The 19,888-nt window shown below is 52.0% G+C and overlaps 9 protein-coding genes across 9 annotated transcripts; 5 read left to right on the top strand and 4 right to left on the bottom strand.

Annotated features, from left to right (window-relative positions):
- Positions 1-1,110: 1,110 nt before the first annotated feature.
- Positions 1,111-2,412, top strand: N7462_002946 (glycoside hydrolase family 18 protein; the record flags this gene model as incomplete). The annotated part of the gene is made up of 4 exons (XM_057074672.1): positions 1,111-1,295; positions 1,368-1,392; positions 1,460-1,694; positions 1,766-2,412. 4 exons carry the CDS (start codon positions 1,111-1,113, stop codon positions 2,410-2,412), a joined length of 1,092 nt encoding a protein of 363 aa, XP_056934177.1.
- A 542-nt stretch (positions 2,413-2,954) lies between these two features.
- N7462_002945 (putative acyl-CoA dehydrogenase) lies at positions 2,955-4,974 on the top strand (the record flags this gene model as incomplete). The annotated part of the gene is made up of 3 exons (XM_057074671.1): positions 2,955-3,066; positions 3,114-3,393; positions 3,453-4,974. 3 exons carry the CDS (start codon positions 2,955-2,957, stop codon positions 4,972-4,974), a joined length of 1,914 nt encoding a protein of 637 aa, XP_056934176.1.
- Positions 4,975-5,200: 226 nt separating this feature from the next.
- On the bottom strand, positions 5,201-7,381 carry N7462_002944 (uncharacterized protein; the record flags this gene model as incomplete). Its single annotated transcript, XM_057074670.1, has 5 exons — positions 5,201-5,769; positions 5,828-6,783; positions 6,838-6,900; positions 6,970-7,186; positions 7,273-7,381. The coding sequence occupies 5 exons, from the start codon at positions 7,379-7,381 to the stop codon at positions 5,201-5,203; spliced, it is 1,914 nt and encodes a 637-aa protein (XP_056934175.1).
- Positions 7,382-7,834: 453 nt separating this feature from the next.
- N7462_002943 (uncharacterized protein) lies at positions 7,835-9,987 on the top strand (the record flags this gene model as incomplete). The annotated part of the gene is made up of 3 exons (XM_057074669.1): positions 7,835-8,410; positions 8,468-9,495; positions 9,549-9,987. The coding sequence occupies 3 exons, from the start codon at positions 7,835-7,837 to the stop codon at positions 9,985-9,987; spliced, it is 2,043 nt and encodes a 680-aa protein (XP_056934174.1).
- A 413-nt stretch (positions 9,988-10,400) lies between these two features.
- On the top strand, positions 10,401-11,357 carry N7462_002942 (DUF3632 domain-containing protein; the record flags this gene model as incomplete). The annotated part of the gene is made up of 2 exons (XM_057074668.1): positions 10,401-10,659; positions 10,888-11,357. The coding sequence occupies 2 exons, from the start codon at positions 10,401-10,403 to the stop codon at positions 11,355-11,357; spliced, it is 729 nt and encodes a 242-aa protein (XP_056934173.1).
- Positions 11,358-11,443: 86 nt separating this feature from the next.
- N7462_002941 (transcription factor domain-containing protein) lies at positions 11,444-13,490 on the bottom strand (the record flags this gene model as incomplete). Its single annotated transcript, XM_057074667.1, has 3 exons — positions 11,444-12,421; positions 12,484-13,272; positions 13,455-13,490. 3 exons carry the CDS (start codon positions 13,488-13,490, stop codon positions 11,444-11,446), a joined length of 1,803 nt encoding a protein of 600 aa, XP_056934172.1.
- Positions 13,491-13,629: 139 nt separating this feature from the next.
- N7462_002940 (enoyl-CoA hydratase/isomerase family protein) lies at positions 13,630-14,457 on the top strand (the record flags this gene model as incomplete). Its single annotated transcript, XM_057074666.1, has 1 exon — positions 13,630-14,457. The coding sequence occupies one exon, from the start codon at positions 13,630-13,632 to the stop codon at positions 14,455-14,457; it is 828 nt and encodes a 275-aa protein (XP_056934171.1).
- Positions 14,458-14,820: 363 nt separating this feature from the next.
- N7462_002939 (PIG-F family protein) lies at positions 14,821-15,843 on the bottom strand (the record flags this gene model as incomplete). The annotated part of the gene is made up of 3 exons (XM_057074665.1): positions 14,821-14,977; positions 15,055-15,341; positions 15,412-15,843. Coding segments are annotated over 3 exons (876 nt in total), but the record flags the coding sequence as incomplete, so codon positions are not given.
- A 965-nt stretch (positions 15,844-16,808) lies between these two features.
- N7462_002938 (uncharacterized protein) lies at positions 16,809-19,755 on the bottom strand (the record flags this gene model as incomplete). The annotated part of the gene is made up of 4 exons (XM_057074664.1): positions 16,809-17,914; positions 17,970-19,055; positions 19,120-19,272; positions 19,602-19,755. The coding sequence occupies 4 exons, from the start codon at positions 19,753-19,755 to the stop codon at positions 16,809-16,811; spliced, it is 2,499 nt and encodes an 832-aa protein (XP_056934169.1).
- Positions 19,756-19,888: the final 133 nt, after the last annotated feature.

Raw genomic sequence — 19,888 nt, 5'->3', positions numbered from 1 at the left:
ACCTTTTGAGTTTGCAAGACCTAAAATTTAGAACTCCCCGCCCAAGTGAAGCCATCATGAGGACTATAGTTCAATTGGGTATTCGCTAGCCGCACCGTCTCGGAAAACTTGCCTGGTGCCTGCGTGACACATCGCGGGGAAGGTTACAAAAATACCCTGGTATGTAACGCCTCGCCTTGAATAGCCTGGCCCAATCATTTCAAGTTGGTGGCGATCCGAGCATTAAAGAAAAAGCAAACATCACTGTTGGGGCTGTGTGGCGCTCATGGTCTGGCCAGGTCCGTGTCTCCGCTTCGATCATCCCTCGATCCCCCATGAAAAGTATACTACACGACTTTGACGCTGCGCCCGCGCTGTTTGGTGCTGGATCTCCAGGCATAGGTGAGGTTGCCTGCGCGGATCAGGAAGCAAGATCCGAGTGCCCAGAAGGCACGGTCTGCATACTCCCCCACATGCAGGTTCGTCACGAGCGAATTGGCGGCAGCCTAATCGGGCTGACTGCAGCCCTAGTTGAATCTCACCGCACGTCATCTGGGGAATGTGAGGCGGTGCCCCTGGTAGCCTCAAAACGGGCCTAGTGATGCCCCTTGAAGAGGTTTTTCATGGGCCTCAGCCGATGACCCGAGATCTCAAACAAGCAGGTTGTCAAATGTACAGTGAGCATCAGTAATTAGTAATTGGCGGTGATGCGAAAGATGCTGCACCTCTATTTTTGCTTGCAAGCAGGAGCGCTTGGGGAGCCTGGGATGCTCTCCCGTTAGGCCGGGAGCCCCGCACATTCTCGGGATGCGGTCGTATCCAATTGATGCCAGATCGGCTGTTCTCGAGGAGGGGGCGGATGCCTCCACTCACGCACATAGGCGGCCAGAGGGCCCCAGCCCCAGATGTGTGATGTGAACCTCAGTCTCAGCCGAAATGATCCAATGGAAGAAGTTGTAAACCCCCACGACTCAGCAGCCACGTGACGCCTTCCAGAACAGGAAACCCACCAGGTTCACGCGCACAGTTTCTTATTTCTTCAATTGATCTGCTGCATCTACTCAGCCGTTACCTCACCTTTCAAGGACATACGTGACTGTAATTCTGGCAGGGCTCTTGACGAAATATAGCATGTTCTCTGGGATTTTCCGCCGACGGGCCGTGGCTGACCCCGCTGCCGCCGATTCCCAAGGTTCATACGAAGTGCCTTTGTACACCAACGCAGCATACTACCCAAACTGGAGAATCTATCAAAAACAGCCTCCCTCGTCTCTCCGATTAGGATTTATTTCACACGTGTTTTACGCGTTTGCCTGGTTTGTGGCCAATCATCTCTGCGCAATTCGTGTATAGATCGACGCGCTAATCTGAATCTGGAATTCGGGCAGGATCAAAGAAGACGGGACTGTCTATGTATGTGCAATTGCTGCAAAGCAAATAGCTATTCTGCGAATGTTGCTAATTGAGTCCACTGTGCTAGCTGAGCGATGAGTGGGCAGATACGCAGATGCCGGTGGATGGCACTGAGGGTTGCTTGCGCGCTTTCGTCCAGCTAAAACAGCAGTACTCCAAGATGAAGGTCATTCTTTCAATTGGCGGGGGAGGTAAAGGTAGCGAGAATTTTGCTGCGGTTGCCCATAGTCGGTCGGGCCTGGAGACGTTTGTTCGTACTTCCCGAGCTTTGGTTGATCAGTTTGGGTTGGATGGTATTGATGGTAAGCGGCGAATTCTGACCCTGGATGTGAAAACGTCAAATATGTGCTCCCACTGATTAAGCCATATCTAGTTGACTGGGAACATCCTGCCGATGCTAAGCAGGGCAAGGACTATGTTCGCCTGCTGGCTAAACTACGAGAGGTTCTGCCGGCCCCCCGATACGTGCTGACCACCTGTCTACCTGCTGGCCAATGGGCCTTGCAGAACATCGATCTGAATGCGGCACAAAAGTATCTTGACATGATCAATTTGATGGCCTATGACTTTACGGGACCCTGGGAGGCCGAGACTGCCCATCAAGCCCAGCTACATGGGTCGCCCATCTCGGGCTATTCGGCTGTTGACTACGTGCTGATGCAAGGCGTATTGGCCCGAAAACTCATTCTCGGTGTTCCAGTATATGGACGATCATTTTTAGGTAGCAATGGGCCTGGTCAGCGGTATACAGGCAGTGGTGGAGAGGATGGAGTCTTCGACTACCGCGATCTCCCCCGTCCCGGAACCGAAGAATACCATGACCAACAAGCCGGCGCTGCTTCCTGTGTGGGTGGAGATGGAGGATTTGTTAGCTATGACAACCCGGCCTCCGTGCAACAGAAAGCGGAGTTTGTCACTTCGTCGAAACTTGGAGGTCTTTTTTACTGGCACATATGCTCTGATGCTCGGGGTCCACGCAGCCTCATCGAAACTGGATATAACACTCTGCATGAAATGTAGAGCCCGAAAGCAGCCCGGTCGTGGGCTCGACTCGAACCAAAACTCCAAAAAAATATGAATTCTTTCAAAATCAAGTTAATAGACGAAGCTCGAGTTCGATGAAATTCCGTATGGGCAACTAGGTGCGCTTAGATGGGATGCTAGAAATAAATCGAGTTGGCTCTTCATTAAAGCCAAACTCTATATAATCATGCTCATCGGCTGAACCACCGCCACGGAACAGCTCATCGGGTAGGTTATTGATTTTTGGAACTCAAAATCATTGGAAATGGAAGACATCTCAATTCTCAATTTATAATGTGTGCTCAGTCTCGGCGCTTCTGCGGCGAACCTGGAGATACCCGCATCCCCAGCCGGAGAACACAAGCAGCCGAACGCCGAGGTCCATTTGCGGTCAGGAGCGTAACTCAATAATAAGCTTCCCCACCTCTCCCTCCAAATATTTGGAGGCAAAAGACGCATTCGTTCAAACTCCTTCCTGAACTTCTTTGGTCTTTCTCTCTGGGGATATATCCACGACACCTGCTGCTTATATCTCCATTATGTCGCCGGTACCAGCACAACCCGCCACGGCGGAGACTGGATACATTACGCAACCGGCTCCACTGGGGAATACTTATACGTCCGATATCAGTCTACAACGCTCCTTAGAATGTGAGAATAACTTGATTCTTCCAGTGATTCCATGCTGACATTTACAGGGTATCTGCCTACATCCACCTTCCGATCTGTTCAACCACATTTGATCCAGGTTGGTGCCGAGGCCGTGTCCGAGACAGTGCGAGAATGGAGCGCAGATGCAGAGCGCAACCAGCCTTATGTGAAGAGTCACAACGTTTGGGGCCAGCGATACGATTATGACCGACTCATCACCACGGAGGGCTGGAAACAGCTCGGAAAATGGGGCGCGCGGCATAGGATTGTTTCTGCAGGATATGATTCTGCTTTGGGATCGGAGAGAAGGACTGTTCAATATGCCTTGTAAGACTTCAAATCCTAATCATCATTGAAATGCCCGCTTTGGGTTCTGATCGATACAGAAATTATCTCTACTCGCCATCTTCGGGGCTCTATTCGTGCCCGATGAGCATGACGGACGGGGCCGCATTCATACTGTCTTCAAAAATCAACAGCTTACCGCCCACCCATCCATTCCACATGGCATTCAAAGGGTTGATCTCTGAGTCAGACAACCACTGGACCTCTGGGCAATGGATGACCGAGAGAGCCGGAGGAAGCGATGTACAGAATACTGAGACCTGGGCTACATATTCTCCATTACCAAAGTCCGCTTGCTCTGATCCTCTCGGGGATGGAGACTACTTGATCAACGGCTTCAAGTTTTTCTCATCAGCCACCGATGCCAATGTGGCATTGTTGCTAGCCAAAACGACATCCGGGAAACTGAGCACATTCCTCGCACCGTTGAGAAGGACGGTTGTTGGAGGCGACGGGGTGTCCCGGGAGGTCTCCAATGGCGTGAGAATCCATCGCCTCAAGAACAAGCTGGGAACAAAGGAATTGCCGACCGCGGAGTTAGAGCTCAAAGATATGCGGGCCCACCTGGTTGGAGAGTTGGACCAGGGAATTGTCACAATTGCGCCCCTTCTCAACGTTACCCGAATTCATACCTTTATTGGCTCATTGGCTGGCTGGCGCCGGGCCTTGAGTATTACCAAGAGTTTCGCAAAGGCGAGAACCACGGTAGGCGAGCCCTTGTGGCTCATCCCTATGCATCTGCGTCTCCTGGCAGATCTTGAAGTCAAGCATCGTGGTGCTATGAACCTCGGCTTCTTCACGGTCGCCGTGATGGGATTGGTGGAGAATAAGGTCTCACAGCCTTCCAAGCATCTCCATCTACCACGTCCCGGCCGTGAAGCCAACGTTGTTTTCCGCACCCTGACTGCCACTGCAAAGGCTGTGGTCAGCAAAATGTCTGTTTTGGGCATCCAAGAATGCCAGGAAGCCATGGGTGGCGTTGGCTATATGGATGAGGCTGATGAGCCTGAGTTCAACATCTCGCGTATTCTTCGAAACACCTCAGTAAACTCCATTTGGGAGGGTACCACGAATGTGTTAGCCAGTGAGATGGTCCGCTTTCTCATTAAAGGTGACAACTTGCATATTTTCACTGCATGGGCAGATCGCACATTGGCGTTAATTCGCACCAAGGATCTGCGGGATGCTTTGACAGCTGCGTGGTCTGCCTTACGTGCACGCTTCTCTACTAACACCCGGGCTCTTACTGCGATACTCGCTGACGCGCGCCGTTACATGTTCACCCTTGCATGGATCTTATGTGGCGCACTTCTTGCCCTTGACGCAGAGCGAGATAATGACTCCGTGAGCCTGGAGATCGCACGGCGCTGGGTCCTTGAAGCTGAGGGTGGCGTTGGAGAGCTAGTGTTCCACGATATTGTCATTGCTCACAATACGCAAGACAAGAACGATGAGGGGGAGAAGCATCTCCAATGGGACTGTATGATCGCCTGGGGTGTAGAGCTGCCTGCGAATCGAGCATCGGGCCATCGCTCCTTGCAGAAGGCCAGCTCGAAGCTATGATTATCGCGGTTCACAAGCGAGAGCATACTGCTTTCTATAACAGACTGCATATATTACTTGCATTCAATGAATTCTTTCCTCTGTTCTGGAACATTCAGAAGCTTCTTCAGATAAATTATTGACGAGAAGCTTCAGGGCATTATTCTGAGCCTTTAATATACAAGCAAATTTTAAAGTTGGAAATATTACCGATGGGTCTCATCCCGCTTTGAGGTGCCTCACTTTCCTAGATTTTAGATACACGATATCCTGAAGACGAATCCGAAGGCAGATCAACGCCCCAAACAATGAGGCAGTCCCACTTAGTCCTCTTGCAATCTGTTGGTTTCAACCCCCGTGTTGAGGCGAGGCGGTGGTAAATTACATCCGTAAATGCGAATTCTCCAGGAACGCCCTGTCCTTCGAGGACCCATCGTCGAGCAACTTCGCAAACCACCGGATCATTGTCTCGCTGAGAATCCAGGGAAAGTAGCATACCACTAACTAACCAAGCGAGTGTAAAGATAATCTGACGACCGACTCCTAGCACATCTGTTAATTTTCGCTCATCCTGGCCTGCAGCAAGCCTAGTCTTAAGCTGCGCCCAAGCTTCTTGAAGTGTCTCTTTGAAGGCATTGTTGGATACTTGATTGATGGCATCCATGATCCACTCATTAAAAAACCTCAAGTTCTGGTCTTTTGTCAAGTGGCGGACCGTTTCACTGGCCAGAACATTGGTGGTTCCCTCCCACACACTGTTACTCGCAGTATCGCGCCATAATCGACTGACGTTAAACTCGGGCTCGTCAGGTTCATCTAATAATCGTTTAATTTTCCAAATCATGTCTTTTGTGAGCTAGCTCGAGACACTTACCAATATAGCCAACACCTCCCATTGCTTCCTGACATTCCTGGAAAGCTAAAGTAGAGGATTTGCATATAACAGCCTTTGAGGTCGAAGTGAATGCTCGTAGCACAACCATTGCTGCTACGGGGGACTTCTTCAACACCGAGAACACCTCGGGGATGCCTTTGGGAAACCCATTGTCCACATAACCAAGCAATGTAGATGTGAAGAAGGCCAATTGCATCCAGCCTCGGTGCTTTACCTCCAGTTGAGCGAGAACGTTGAGATGCATAGGAAACGTCCACAGAGGCTGATCAATGGTAGTACGTGCCCGGGCAAACGCTTTTGCGATATCCAGAGCACGACGAAGGCATGATAGAGCAGTGATGAAGTTGTGGGTGCGTGTAGTATTCAACAAGAGAGCAATTGTCGCAATGCCTCTATCTTTGGGACCAATAAGATGCGCTCGCACATCACGAAGTTCCACCTCTGCTGTCGGAAGCTCCTTTGTGCCCATCTTGTTTTTCAGTCGATGAATCCGAATGCCATTTGATACCTTTCTCTGTTTTCCTTCGGCATCCATAACTGTCTTGAGAGTTGGAGCCACAAAAAGAGACAGCTCACCTGAATCTGTCTTTGCAAGTAGAAGAACTACATCGCAATCCGTCGCACTACAAAAGAATTTGAAACCAGAGAGCAAATAATCCCCTTGTTCGATGTTTCCAAATCGGCCAGTCTTAGTTTTTAGCGGGGAAAATGTAGCGACTGTTTCACTATTGCGCACATCACTACCACCCGGTCGCTCGGTCATCCATTGTGCAGAAATCCAGTTGTTCTCACGAGCGATAAGTCGCGCATAGAGCTCATGGAACGGGTGGTCTGCAGGGACGTTGGAAAGCTCACTCCGGACAAGTCGTGCGGCGCCCGAGGTCATGGAAATAGGACAGGAGTATGCTGCAGAAGATGCAGAGAAAATGTAATTACTAGGGAGTTTAAGTGATCGCTTCCTAGGCTCGTCAATAGCGTTAAAAACTTACAAGGCATGTTGGACGGTACGTCGATATTCTCCAAGGTCGTCCTCGTATCCAAGACCAACAACACTGTTCCGGATCGGATCAATTTCGATTAAAATTTGAGGATAATTATTGCATAAACAAGGATTGTCTTACCCGTGCTTAATCCCCCATTTGCCCAGCTGTTTCCAGCCAGTGCTAGTGATTAAACCTTCCGCCTCGTACCGTTTACCCCACACATTATAGCCTTTAATATATGGCTGCTGGCTTTCAGCGTTTCCGATGAGAGCATTTGTTTCATCTGAGATCGCGGCCGACCCGAATGAAGTCAACTCTGGGGAGATCTTTGCAATGATATCCCGGGGAAGATGCCCTGTCAAGTTTCAGATTGGATGCGTTTAGGGATGTGTATCCATTCTTAGAATCGGAAATTCTTTCATTTAGAGATCAAACACATACACTGAAGAATGCGCTGGAGGATACGGTCAGATGTAGCTGGGTTTTCTAGGGCTGGAGGAGACAAAATGAAGCCTCTATCCACAGTTGAAGCGACAAGTTGTGCAGGCATGTTGTAAAAAAGCAGATAGATTGGATTACAGGATAACGATGGGAGGCGTCTGCAATAATGCCGAGAGCATCCATGTTGGCCCTCCTTCTTTAAACCCCTTGTTTAATTTGGGTTATGCGGGGCCATGACCATGACCCCATATGAACGGAGCCGACGAACGTAGCCGACCAGCGTCTCGGCTGGTTTGCCGAGCAATAGCACCGATTTTGACCGATGATCACCGAGAGACACCGGATGATGTGTCTGAAAACATTGGGAATTCCTTAGTATCTCGTTTATGCCTTGGAAATGCGGGGATGCAGACGGGCGAGTGCCGATCACCGAACCGGCTTCTTGACGTGGTTGCGGCAGTCGAACTCTTATATTACTTCATTCCGCTGTGGCTGCCAATGGTCGACTAACAAATTGAAGTCTGCTTGATCCTAAGAGCCTTTGCCGTTGCGATTCAAGAAAATGAGCCATTCTCTCTCTAAAAGCGAGGCATCAAAGCCTGGCCCGATCTGGCTGCCTTCAACGCCACACGACAAGATCCCAATGAACATTTACCGCGAGCATATTAATCGAAAGTTCAATCAAAGTCTGCAAAATTCACAGGAACTTCATCGTTGGTCTGTCAACAACCTGCAAGACTTCTGGGTTGATCTACACCAGTACACAGGCATCATTCCCTCGTTGCCGCCGACCACGACCATGGCATTTAACCCAAATACGCCGATGGAAGAGGTTCCCGCGTTCTTCACTGGACTGACGGTCAATTATGCAGAGAATGTTTTATGTGATCGGGACTCGGCAAAAGCCGCACTCATTGGGGTTCGAGAAGGTCAAGACTTGAACGGAGTAGTTTGGTCTTGGGGGTTGCTCCAAGAGAATGTGCGGATGGCAAGAAGTGCTCTTCTGCAACTTGGAGTCCAAGATGGAGATCGCGTTGCAGCCATCATTTCGACCAGTGTCTGGTCTGTAGGGCTCTTCTTGGCCACTGCCAGTATCGGCGCCATTTGGACTAGCATTGCGCCCGACCTGGGCGAAGAAGTAAGATAAACCGACCCCCACCGGAACGTTCTGCTTTGTGTTAACGTACTTCACCAGGGGTGTATCTCAAGATTGCAACAAGTCACTCCCAAAGTTCTGTTCGCAGACAGCGAGTCAACATACAAGGGGCAACTGCGTTCCAATGTGAGAAAGATCCAGAATATCTTTCGAACACTGAAGACCAAACCCCAGGTATTCTTGATTTCCATTGCGGGGGCTCATATGCGAGCATTTCCGAGTCTGGATCAGTTTCTGTCTGCGTCGCGATCGGAAGACAAGCTAGAGTTCAAGAGAGTCCCTTTTTCTCATCCTCTCTATATTCTATACACCAGTGGAACCACCGGGCAGCCAAAATGTTTGGTGCACAGCCATAGTGTTATCCTACAGCATAAGAAGACATCAGTGTTGCATAACTCGTTGACTGCTGATGATGTTGTTTTCCAGTACAGTAGTACCTCCTGGGTATTGTGGAATATTATGATCGGCCACCTTTCAGTAGGCCCAACTTTGATTCTATACGATGGATCACCGCTGTGGCCGACGGCTAAGGGGATGGCTAAGATCGCAGAATATCACCGGGTGACATATTGGGGCTGCTCGCCTCGGTACTTGCAGGAGCTAGAAACGACTCGATGCATTCCGAAAGACGAGTTCGATCTGTCCTCGTTGCGAATGGTACAGACGGGTGGTTCTCACCTCGGAGCTGACCAATACCATTGGTTTTACCGTGCATTTCCTTCTCGTGTCCATTTGACGAGCGTCACTGGCGGCACTGACTTGGTGACTTCTTGGGTTGGCACAGACCCAGCAGGTCCGGTTTACCCTGGCGAGATCCAGCTCCCCATGTTGGGCCAGGATGTGGATGTAGCAGACCCTATCACGGGAAAATCAATCAAGATGACAGGAAGGCATGGAGAATTCGTCTGTCGACAACCCTTTCCATCTATGCCCGTGTTCTTCTGGGGTGATCCAGATGGGTCCAAGTATCGAGCCACTTACTTCGACAAGTTCCAGAATTGTTGGGCCCAGCACGACTGGGCTAGCTATAATCCCCAGACGCAAGGCTGGCAAATTCACGGAAGAAGGTAAGCCAAATCATGTCCCGGCAATCTCGTCACACTTACTGACATGGAGTTAGCGATGGCGTCCTGAACCCCCAGGGCATTCGCTTCGGGTCATCCGATATCTACTCGATCACGGAATCGGCACCATTCAACAAAGTAATATCCGCGACTCTGTGCATCGGCAGACGCAGGCCGCATGACACGGACGAGGCAGTCTTCTTGTTTGTGGTCATGCAGCCGGGGCAGTCTTTCAGTGACCGACTTAGCCTGGAGCTCAAGGATGCGATCCGGAAGGGCCTGAGCAACAAACACATTCCGCGGTTTGTGATTGGTGTCGGCGAGATTCCAATGACCGTCAATGGCAAAAAGATTGAGACCATGGCAAAGCACATCGTCTCCTCAGGCCAATTGCCCCAGACGATCAGCAGCACGGTTGCGAATCCCGAGTGTTTAGAGCATTTTAGACAGTATTTCTACTTCGAAAAGAAGAAAGACAACCACGGCAGGCTATAAGGAGGGTAGGAAGTGAGAAATCCCTGTGGCATAAATAGATTTAGCTAGTTCGTCATATAGATCGATGACCCAATCAACAATAGCTGACAAATTCTTTCACACACCCATAAATTATCCTTGGAAAATGATGGGCTTTCATTGTGATTGTTCTCTGGACCCACTTTCCATCGACATAGCCTCTTAGTTTCGTGGCTTTATTGTGTTTGCGTGGTGCTGCTTGGCCACCTAGTTCATTAGTTCCCATCCATGGCCACACGTGCGGGACTAAGCGGGCAGCAGCCACTGGTCGATCTTCATGGTTTTCGTGGCCTCAATGAGGGGTCAACGTAGTATCGGGCCCTTTTTCGACTTCGATTAAACTATCTCTGCTCGGTTTGATACACAATCTATCTTGCATTCGTCAATCACGCATCATGGACGCTCCTTCACTGGATGACAATATTTCACTCGAAGCCTGTCGGAAACAGAAGAACCTAGATCCTTTTGAAAAAAGACTATTTTGCATTCTGAACGATGTGCTCCAACCTGACGTCTCTTTGCCATCGGAAGCCGCTAGGCTCGTTAACAAGTTGATCGAAGAAAAGAACTCGGTGAAAGAAACGGAAGACTTTCTATGGTTGTTTTGGGGTCTTGTCATTCGATGCATTCGACTGGTGCCACACACCCACCCGAGTCAGATACGCATGATTGCTTTTTTGAAATCCTTGAGCCAAATTTCAGTGATGTCACTGAACATGCCGGGGGTAAGAAGATCTATATACCAAATCTCTCGCCGCGCTGGAGCTGATCAAGACACGTTCCATATAGGCGAGTGCATCAAGACTATGGGAGGACCTTCCTATACTGAGCCCGTGTTTGAGAGATCATTTAAACCGTAAGCTTGACTCCCCTTTTCCTTAGATCAAATTGTTAACTCCGGGAACAAAGTCAATATAAACAGTGGAAATGCCGAGGAAATTGCACAGTGGATTAACCAAAACTCCTTCATGGCCAGACTGGTGGGTGAAGGCTTGCTCGACTGGACCAACCTGGTCATCTGGATGATGCGCGAAGCTCTGGAAGAGTCTCCATCCCAAGGACAATCGTCAGCCGACTGTTATGTGTTAGTGGTGGGTGAATGGATGACCTATGCGGGAGAAGTAATCTTCCACCAAGTCAACGATGAACATCTCACCGAGCAACAGCAAAGGATGACGAAGGGAGGCTCTCTCTACCGCGGTAATGCGGGCCTGTGCCGAGAGAGATGGGACTTTTGGAGAACACGGCTTGGGGAGCTCGGCCAAGTTGTCTCACCAGATGCACAGCCAATTGCACGAAGTGCACTAGAGAGGATGGCGGATATTGAAAGGACATGTAAACATCGACCTTGAGCAGCGGCTTCTTGTCAGAGCAAATCAATATCAGGCTCATACCATTCGATTAGTATTTTAAATTCATTGTCATAGTACATAAAATTTTATATATTAAGCAGCCAGGAGCCATTCCAGTCGAAGCCAGATCCTTCCCAGCTACTGCTGAATGATTCCATACTTGTATCCAGCGCCGGAAACCCGAAATTGTCCACCGCCTCTTCTGGCTGAGTGTAGCTCTGAACCGCACCGTCAGACTCTTGAACTTCAGCCAGTGAACAAGTCGCTGCAGCGGCAGGGTTAGTGCTGGCAGTTTCGGACGATTGGCCGATAAGGCGCCACTGCTTGCATAGCTTGATATCAAACCCATCGAAGAATGAGGCGGTGTCAGGGTCTAGCGTGGGCGGTGGACCGTCAAAGGGACCTTGTGCCCGGACTTTTTCAGTTAATTTATTCAACGCTCGCAGCGGGCCCACCGCCGAAAGCCATCTTTCCGACAATTTCTGAAGGGAGAGCTTGATAACCGTCAGCTCATGCTCTGCGGTACTTTGCAATTGTGTATATCGACAGCACGAAAGTAGTGAAAGCCCTGCACAGAGTGGATAGAACGCGAAGACAGGCCCCAAGTAACGGAGTTCATTGCGCAGAAGAAATTCTTCATAGATGCCCGCGATGAACGACGATGCCACCAATGATGCAGCCGGAGGTACGCTGTTTGGCGTAGGTGAACGATGTAGAATAGTCAGTACTACAAAGTACATAACCGAAAGCTGCTGGACTTCATGGTGGGCCGTAACAGCATCCTCTTGTAGCGTGGCCGACGAGCGAAGCTTGGGAATGACTTGCTTTGCCCATCTATATACAGCATTCTCGAGGTCAACTCGGCGTTGCCTGGATATTTCTTTCCGCAAGTAGCACTCCACGGTGTCTCCAAGATGACAGGATATTGTGCAATATGCCAGGAAAAGTTGGGCCGAGAAATCTTTGACGGGGAAATCGTTCATCGACGGGGGGAGAACATCACTGTCCCGGAGATTGATCGTCCGTGGCCGGCCAACTCCGACCGAAATAACATTATCACGAATCTTCAAAACAAGTTAGCAGAAGGTCCCTGACCCGACTATTGGTGAAATCGGGGAATACACACCACCAGGGACCACCACAGCCGCCTGCGAAGCCCACGATCCTTAGCAGTTGAAGGAGGTTCCTTATGCAATCCAATCTGGAACGCCATTGCGCCGGCAGTTCGAATCCAGAACCCGCTTGTATCGGTCGAGACATCTTCGGGTCCTACCGGGTTATACCAATGCAGAAGACAGGCAGCTACAATCGAAACCAGCGAATTGTTGCCACCGCCAAAGAAAAATAGAAGCTTTGCCCGCCGATAGAAGACTTCGCTTGACCCGTAGTGCAAATGCGCCTTAGAAACTCGGCTTCCCGCCAGAAAAATGGACTGTAACAGCAGCATCGAAGGTGGAGCGCTTTCGTCCAGCCACCTGGGATCCACGACCGGGGTCCACGGGGCGCAATACTTGTTGAAACTATCCATCAGCTCTCTCTGGACTGATAGTGGTGGCAATTCGAATGCACCCTGCTCGCGCAACATCTGTAGGTCTGCGGCCGATGCTTTGGGGCTGGTGTACGTCGTCTCGTGTCCGGGTTTCACCATATTTTCGTCGAAGGGTACACTGCCGCCCAAGTACTCGCCCCGCCCGCGGTAGCTTTCCTCCTTGATGAATGGCTCACCATTGCTGGCCGGAAGCACAGGCGGTTCAGTCGCAATCTCGTCTCCATACGCGTCGGTCGGCGACAGACGCGACGGCAGTGCAACACCCTCGATGGAAGGTTCGGCGGGCAATTGCGAGCTGCGACGACTGACCGAATCTGAGGCGGGCGCACTCGCTCTCGGCGAAAGACTATTGGTAAACCGCTTGCGCTTGCGTGTATAGGGTCTCCCAGCTTTAGCATCGTCACCACAGCACTTCAGCGAGTCTCCTCACCTGCAATCCACCTCGGACTTCTTGCAGTTGGTGCAAGGGTTGTGGGTCGCCAAATCGCACCTCACCTGGTTGAAGAAGTCAGAGCGAACAGAATGCAATGACGCCGATGGGTGCTTACCTTTCGCTTGTGGCAGATGATGCATGCGCTTGACATGGCGGAGATCGGGTGGTGGGTGGTTTGGAGGAGGGCGTGTGGGGACCGAGGCATCTCGGTGATTCTGCCCGCGCAAACCATAAACTCTCCCCGCTTCGTGATGTCGAGGTTGCGACCTCCTGGACCCGATAAATCCACCATGGCAGCATCGGAAAGGGACCTGGTGGTGACCGACACGGTGTCTAATCCAGGTATCACGATCGTCACCATCAATCGGCCTCGACGAAAGAATGCGGTTGATTTTCTCACCGCAAAGCAGCTGTACGAAGCGATCTTGGCCTTTGAAGCTGATACGACACAGAAAATCTGCATACTCACGGGGACTGGCGACACATTCTGCGCGGGCGCAGATCTTCACAGTGTCGCCGAAAAGCGCGATCAGTCGCCCGGCGAGAATCTTCAGCCCGTCAACGGCCGCAACCTAGGGCCCATGGGTCCCTCGCGACTAATCGTTCAGAAACCGATGATCGCAGCAGTGGCCGGCTATGCGGTGGCTGGCGGACTGGAGTTGAGTCTCTTGGCTGATCTCCGGGTGGTCGAAGAAGATGCAGTCTTTGGGGTCTTCTGCCGGCGCTGGGGTGTCCCGTTGATCGACGGAGGGACTGTTCGGCTGCACGCGATTGTCGGCCTCGGTCGCGCGCTTGATATGATTCTCACCGGTCGGCCAGTGGGAGCCCAAGAGGCACTGGCGATGGGACTCGCCAACCGGGTGGTGCCGAAGGGCGAGTCGCTCAAGCAGGCCATGGCAATAGCCAAGCAGCTCATCACGTTCCCAGAGCTCTGCTTGAACACAGATCGTCGATCGGCATATTATAGTGCCTATGATGCGTCCTCCTTTCACGATGCAATGTTCCAGGAGTTTAATGCGGGGAGTCAGGTCATTTCCAAAGAGGCGATTGCTGGCGCTGCAAAGTTCAGCCAGGGCTCTGGTAGACATGGCAGCTTCAAGGGGTTCTCCAAGCTGTGATGGCGTACATCTTTATACCCACAGGTATGAGGAAACTTATATTTACCTTCGATGCACCAACTCTATCTACCAACCCATAAGAGATGGTAGTGGAGGTCAAATTTGATGGTTATACAACAAGAAGAAGACGATGCCTCCATGGAAAAGCCCCGTTTATGGGAAGGCCCACAATGAAGCAAAAAAAAAGGACGTGGCATATTTGTAGTACACATTAACGGACGAAGTCCCTGATATAAGCTCTCTATTTAATGACTCCAAGCAACAAGTCGTATAAGGGGCTTAAGCCAATGCGGCTTGTCGACCTCAGAAGACTATCATGCGATGCTAGATCCCAATCTTTTGGTGCGATGCCTTGGAGCGCCTCTAATTTGTCTTCTTCTCGGCCTCTTCCTGTTCCTCAGGAGCGAAGTGGATGCGTTTTCCATAAAGCAGGGGTGTTCGCGAGGCCAGGGAGCCAATCGCGTATCCAATATATGCACCGATCAGAATGGTGATCGGAAAGGCTTGCCATGGCCGGTCCCTTGATTCCCATGCAGCGTCAGTAAATAGCACACTATGTGTTAATATAGGCCATTTTCTGCAGAAACAAAGACTCACCAGTCCAAAGGAATGGGAATAGCGCCGAACCAAGCGCCTAATCCAGTACCTAAAGCGCCACCCCAAACAGCATCCGCAGGCCGAGCGATGCCCCAAACTTCCTTCCAAACAGAGCCATCCACGCCGTGCACATAGACAAGCGCAGTGGTCGACAACAATGCCATATGAGCTCCACAGAGTAGGGTCTCAGCATTGTGTGTCGTCAACGGGGCCCCAAACAAGACGAGGAGAGCGGACAAGACGGGTGTCGCGAGGAGGGATGTCAAAGAGAGAGAAAAGAAGGCAGGCTAGCAAGTATTCCTGTCAGTATGTGACCATAGACCAGTTAAAGCTGGGGACTGGGGAGCATTTTCATACCATGAGCTTAGCCCGCATGTCCGCCCAATCGCTCTTCCCTGAAGTCTGCTTCCGCCGGTAGCCAGGCTTGCCAGGTCGCAGAGTAACGGCAGGACCAGGAGGCGAGCGGGGAGCCTTCTTCTTGTCCTCGTCGGTCGAACCACCTTCGGTCGAGAGAGTTGACCCTGCTGGCGGAAGACAAAGTAAGACATAGAAGAGCTGTAGACCGGCCAACCATGGGAGGTCGGCCAGAAGTTCTCGCACTGGGTCGGCGACCAATGCCTCAAATCGGAGGGCGCATAGCCCCAGAAGGAGCAGGGGATGCGCGTAGGAATAAGTCCGCGCGACCTGGGAGGGGAGGATATTGACTGGTGGCGCAGAGGGTTTCTCCGCCGGAGCTTGGCTTGGCGAGGCAGACATATTCACTGACGGGGGAAGGGGAATTTGGAGAGGCTATGATGGGCACATTGAACCTCACCAGCGTCTGGGAATTTTCCTTCTAGTCCTTAGAAGCTCCGGTTGGCTCGGGATCAAGATGGGAAGAGGACCCGGTCGGTGGATATGTTTGGCGTGTTTGCAAAACGACGTTGAGCCCATTGTCGTCGCCGCCTAAGGGATCAGGCGCCAAAGCATGTCTGCACTGACCGCGGTTTTCTTGATAGTGGCCGTCTTATGGCCGTCGTCTATTTAGGAAGGGACAGGGTGCTAATAAGTACTGCAAGGTAGCGAATATTGAAAGACGGCGCATGTGGGGGGAATTAAATTGTACATAGCATGACTGGATTACATTACGGATTTACTGAGAGAATTAATGCAAGCAACTTGAAGTTGATACAGGATAAACCAAGCGTCATTATTTCAACCCGCCGATTCTAGATCGCACCAACTCCCTAGCAGGCCCAAGTAGGCAACGAACAGACCAAAGGATTGAAGACAGACCGGCTGCAATGACACAGAGACGTACAATCATACCACATAGCAACATGACCAGGGCAAAACTGGGAGTAGGCTAATAAGGCGGGCAATCAAAACACAAAAGCATGCAAGAGGGGGAAACAGGGACAAAGAGGTGCACGACACCACAGGACCAGACGAGAGTGCCAAGAAAGGCAGCGCCAGTGAAGCTCCTCGGGGGAAGATCAGACCAGAGACACGTATAGAAGACAACGGTATACAGCCAGATCGTACACAGCAAAAGCACCCAATAACGCCATAAACCCAAAATGGGGTTTCAAGTCTCTGAGACTGACGATCTCCTAGGTTATGGGCGTAGTCGTGCCATTGCCCGAAGTAGCTAGGAGACACAACTTCAGCAAACGAGACCATGCTAATCACAGCAAAGACACATGGAGAAAAAAGGGCGCGATAGAACGCTGACGAAAAGGAAAAGACAGTCGATAAAGAGTTCGCGCGGTAGCTTATGCTGATGTATCTTTATCGGCAGGGACTGATTCTCTGGGCTGCTCTGCAACAATTGGCGCCTCTTCCTTGGACGAGGGAACGTTCTCCGCGAGTCCCTCGTTCTGGGATTTTCGAACAGCCGCGGTAGAGAGGGCCTCCGGACTGTTGGGTTCTTCGGGAATGGAGGGAGGGAGACCTGCGCCTGGCAATGGAGAAACCGGTGACCGGGCAGGCTCCTCCTTAGACTGTTCCGGCGAGGGAACGTCAATGGAAGGGTTCCCATTCGCCTGGGCGGCAGCCACAGGTGATAGTGGCTGGGTAGAGGCAACAGGGTCAGTGTCGGACTGCGTCGGACTCTTCGCGCGTTCGCGATCGTCTTTAACCCCATCACGGACTTGAGCCACCTTGGCCTTGAATTTTCCAAATAGACTCCTCTTTTCAGGCTCAGCATTAGAGCTGGAGCCGGGTTGGATCTCGGCATCCAGACTAAGGGGCTGACTGGCGGGGTCATTACTAAGGTTGTGTCCGCTACCAATAGAGCTAGTGCTCTGCTCAGCACCAGGATGTGTAGCCATCAAAGGAGGAGATGCAAGTCCTAGTCCTACTTGTTCACTGTTGCGCTTGGACGAGCGGTGGAAGCGCCAGCTCCGTCGATTATCTCGGCGTTCTGAACGATTCGCATCCTCTGGCTGATCCAGATCGGATTGGTCCGTGAAGGATGATCGGGAGTTCATCGATGGCGTCCGTGACTGATGCGGTTTCAGGGAGTTATCGGTATTGGGGTGCGAGGCGCCTTCGGCAAGAGCCATGTTGGACTCAGATGGAGCATCGCGGTAGCTCAAGGTTGCCGTGTTTGGCGGTTTGGGTGTAATATCCCCTACAGCCACCTCGATTGATGTTCGCCCGCGCTTCGGCTCCGAAGAATCCAAGGTGGGTTCAAGTGAGTTAGTGGAGCTTTGGGCACTGATGCTGGCACTGCCAGGAATGCGTTTCTTTCGTAAACGATTTGGCTGGCGTAATTCCTTTTGCTCCGCCTCTGGGGGCGGCGGAGACTTGGTGAAGAAGTTGGAGAGTTTGCGCTCGCGGGTCGGGGTAACAACCTCGGGAGGGGGGGGAGGCCGGGCTAACAATATTCTGAATCTGGAGATGCTCAGGTGGGCGACTTGTATCACGGATACTGAGCTTCTCTGCCGTCTCCACCGGGACGGGGCCGTGTGTCGACGTGTGCACAAAGGCACTTCCCGTCGATGCCTCGGACACGGCGGCACTGGGCTTACGTGGTTCGACTTCTCCACGCAACGGCGGTGTGCGACTCGCCGACCGAGAGCTGTGGTGGGATACTGAGAGACCCGAAGGGTTGGCGGAGCCTGTCTCACCCGGGCGCACGAAACGAGCCGATGCGACGACCGGGCCCATCTTAGAGGGAAGGGTATTGCTTCGATGGACGCCACCGGAGGCTGATGTAGGGGTGCCGGGGCTGGGTGCGTTGTTTGAGTGACGAGAATTACGGGAATTGCGAGATGAAACCGACACATTGCGACGGAGACTATCAATCTTGCGATGACCCTCATTGTTCGCGCTGGCGTTCGACACGGATCGTCGAACGTTGGACGTGGTGGAGGGCCGTGACTGAAGGCCCGCTTCAGCTTCCTTGGAGCTTGCAGGGGGCTGAGGGCCTGCCTCAACCTCTTTTCGCTGCTGCTCATCGGGAGTGGTCCCGCTCATGCCAACCAAGAAATGGTCCTGGTTTTCGATCAGAAAGATCAAGACATCTTGGCTGAGCTTGTACTCCTCTGGCGACATGTCATGTTGGGGGTGAGACAGCATCCCGGGTTGGAAAATGGCGGAGAGGTTGGCCGATGTCATGCGGTTCTGGTCTGACTTGGACGCAAACACTGCGAGCAGGTCCAGAATATACAGAAGCAGCTGCTTATTGAGGGGCGGAAGCTCCACGATGAGACGCTGGTAGGTCTCGACCGCCTTGGCATGATCGAACTTCTCTGCGTCCGCCTCCGGCTTGTCTTCCTGGACTTGCCTTTGGTAGATCCGCAGTGGTTCTCGAAAGCGCTCATAAAATTCCAACGGTACGATCGGCTCCGGGAGCTGATTGAGGTACCGACGCAGGACATTGGCGGCATCGTGTACCGTATACCCCGACCAGTCCAGACCTTTGCCATATCTTTCGGGCGAATCAAAGATCTCCTGAAGATCTTTGATCCGTTTGGCTGACCCATTCAGTCTGAAGATGCCTTCCACATCGGTGGCTATATACGAGAGCTTGTCAGCGAGGATCCGGCGGTGATGTGGGGAATGGCGGCAGCAACGAACCTCGGTCTTTCAGGAACACGCCGCACTTAGCGACGACGATGGGTACGTATCCATAAATGTGGCTTTCACCATGCTCGTTGTTGAGGGAGATGGCCACGTTTGCGTATTTGATGCTGACATTCAGCGGAATGCCGAAGATGCCACGAGGGGCTTCTAAAATCATGCGACAATGGGTCAGCTCACACAGATTTTCCATCTTGCAATGGATCGGGTTGTCGCGCCCCAGCCACGAGGATTTTCGATTCCTTCCTCATGGCCGAGAAGAAATCCTGCCAGTTTGCCTCGTTGCGCTCTTGCTCATCCGCTCCCCCCGCCCTCCTTTTCTGGGACCAGGAGGGGAAGTGCCTTCAGAAACTCAGGGGTGGGTGGTGGGCGGGGAGACAAGCGAGGATGATGAGGCAACGGACTGCGAGACGAACCACCATCGACCGTTGGGCAGCAACATCCCGATTTTGTTCGCGATGGCTCGCGATCTCACGTACCTTTCACTTCCTCTTTGCGCGTATTTCGTTTGAACTGCCTCCACCAGGAGGCCAAGTCTCGTTTGGAGGGTGGGGAGTTGGCGCCGGTCGGGTCGGGGGTGGTCGCGGGGAGATGCACCGGATCGATACCCGGCTGGGACTTTCCGGTCACCATGGTGCACCGGATGGGACGAGACGAGGGCGAGGCAGTGAGGCGTCTGGGGCGAAGTTATGATGGTCGAATTCCAATGTGGAGGAGGGGAGGAGGGACGATCGCGGGAATGTCGCCGTGGACGTCACCGCCCTCG

The sequence above is a fragment of the Penicillium macrosclerotiorum genome, assembly GCF_028827735.1.
Source record: "Penicillium macrosclerotiorum strain IBT 26536 chromosome Unknown utg000003l_segment0_segment0, whole genome shotgun sequence".
In the NCBI taxonomy this organism is placed as follows: domain Eukaryota; kingdom Fungi; phylum Ascomycota; class Eurotiomycetes; order Eurotiales; family Aspergillaceae; genus Penicillium; species Penicillium macrosclerotiorum.
This window is presented reverse-complemented; position numbering and strand designations above follow the sequence as displayed.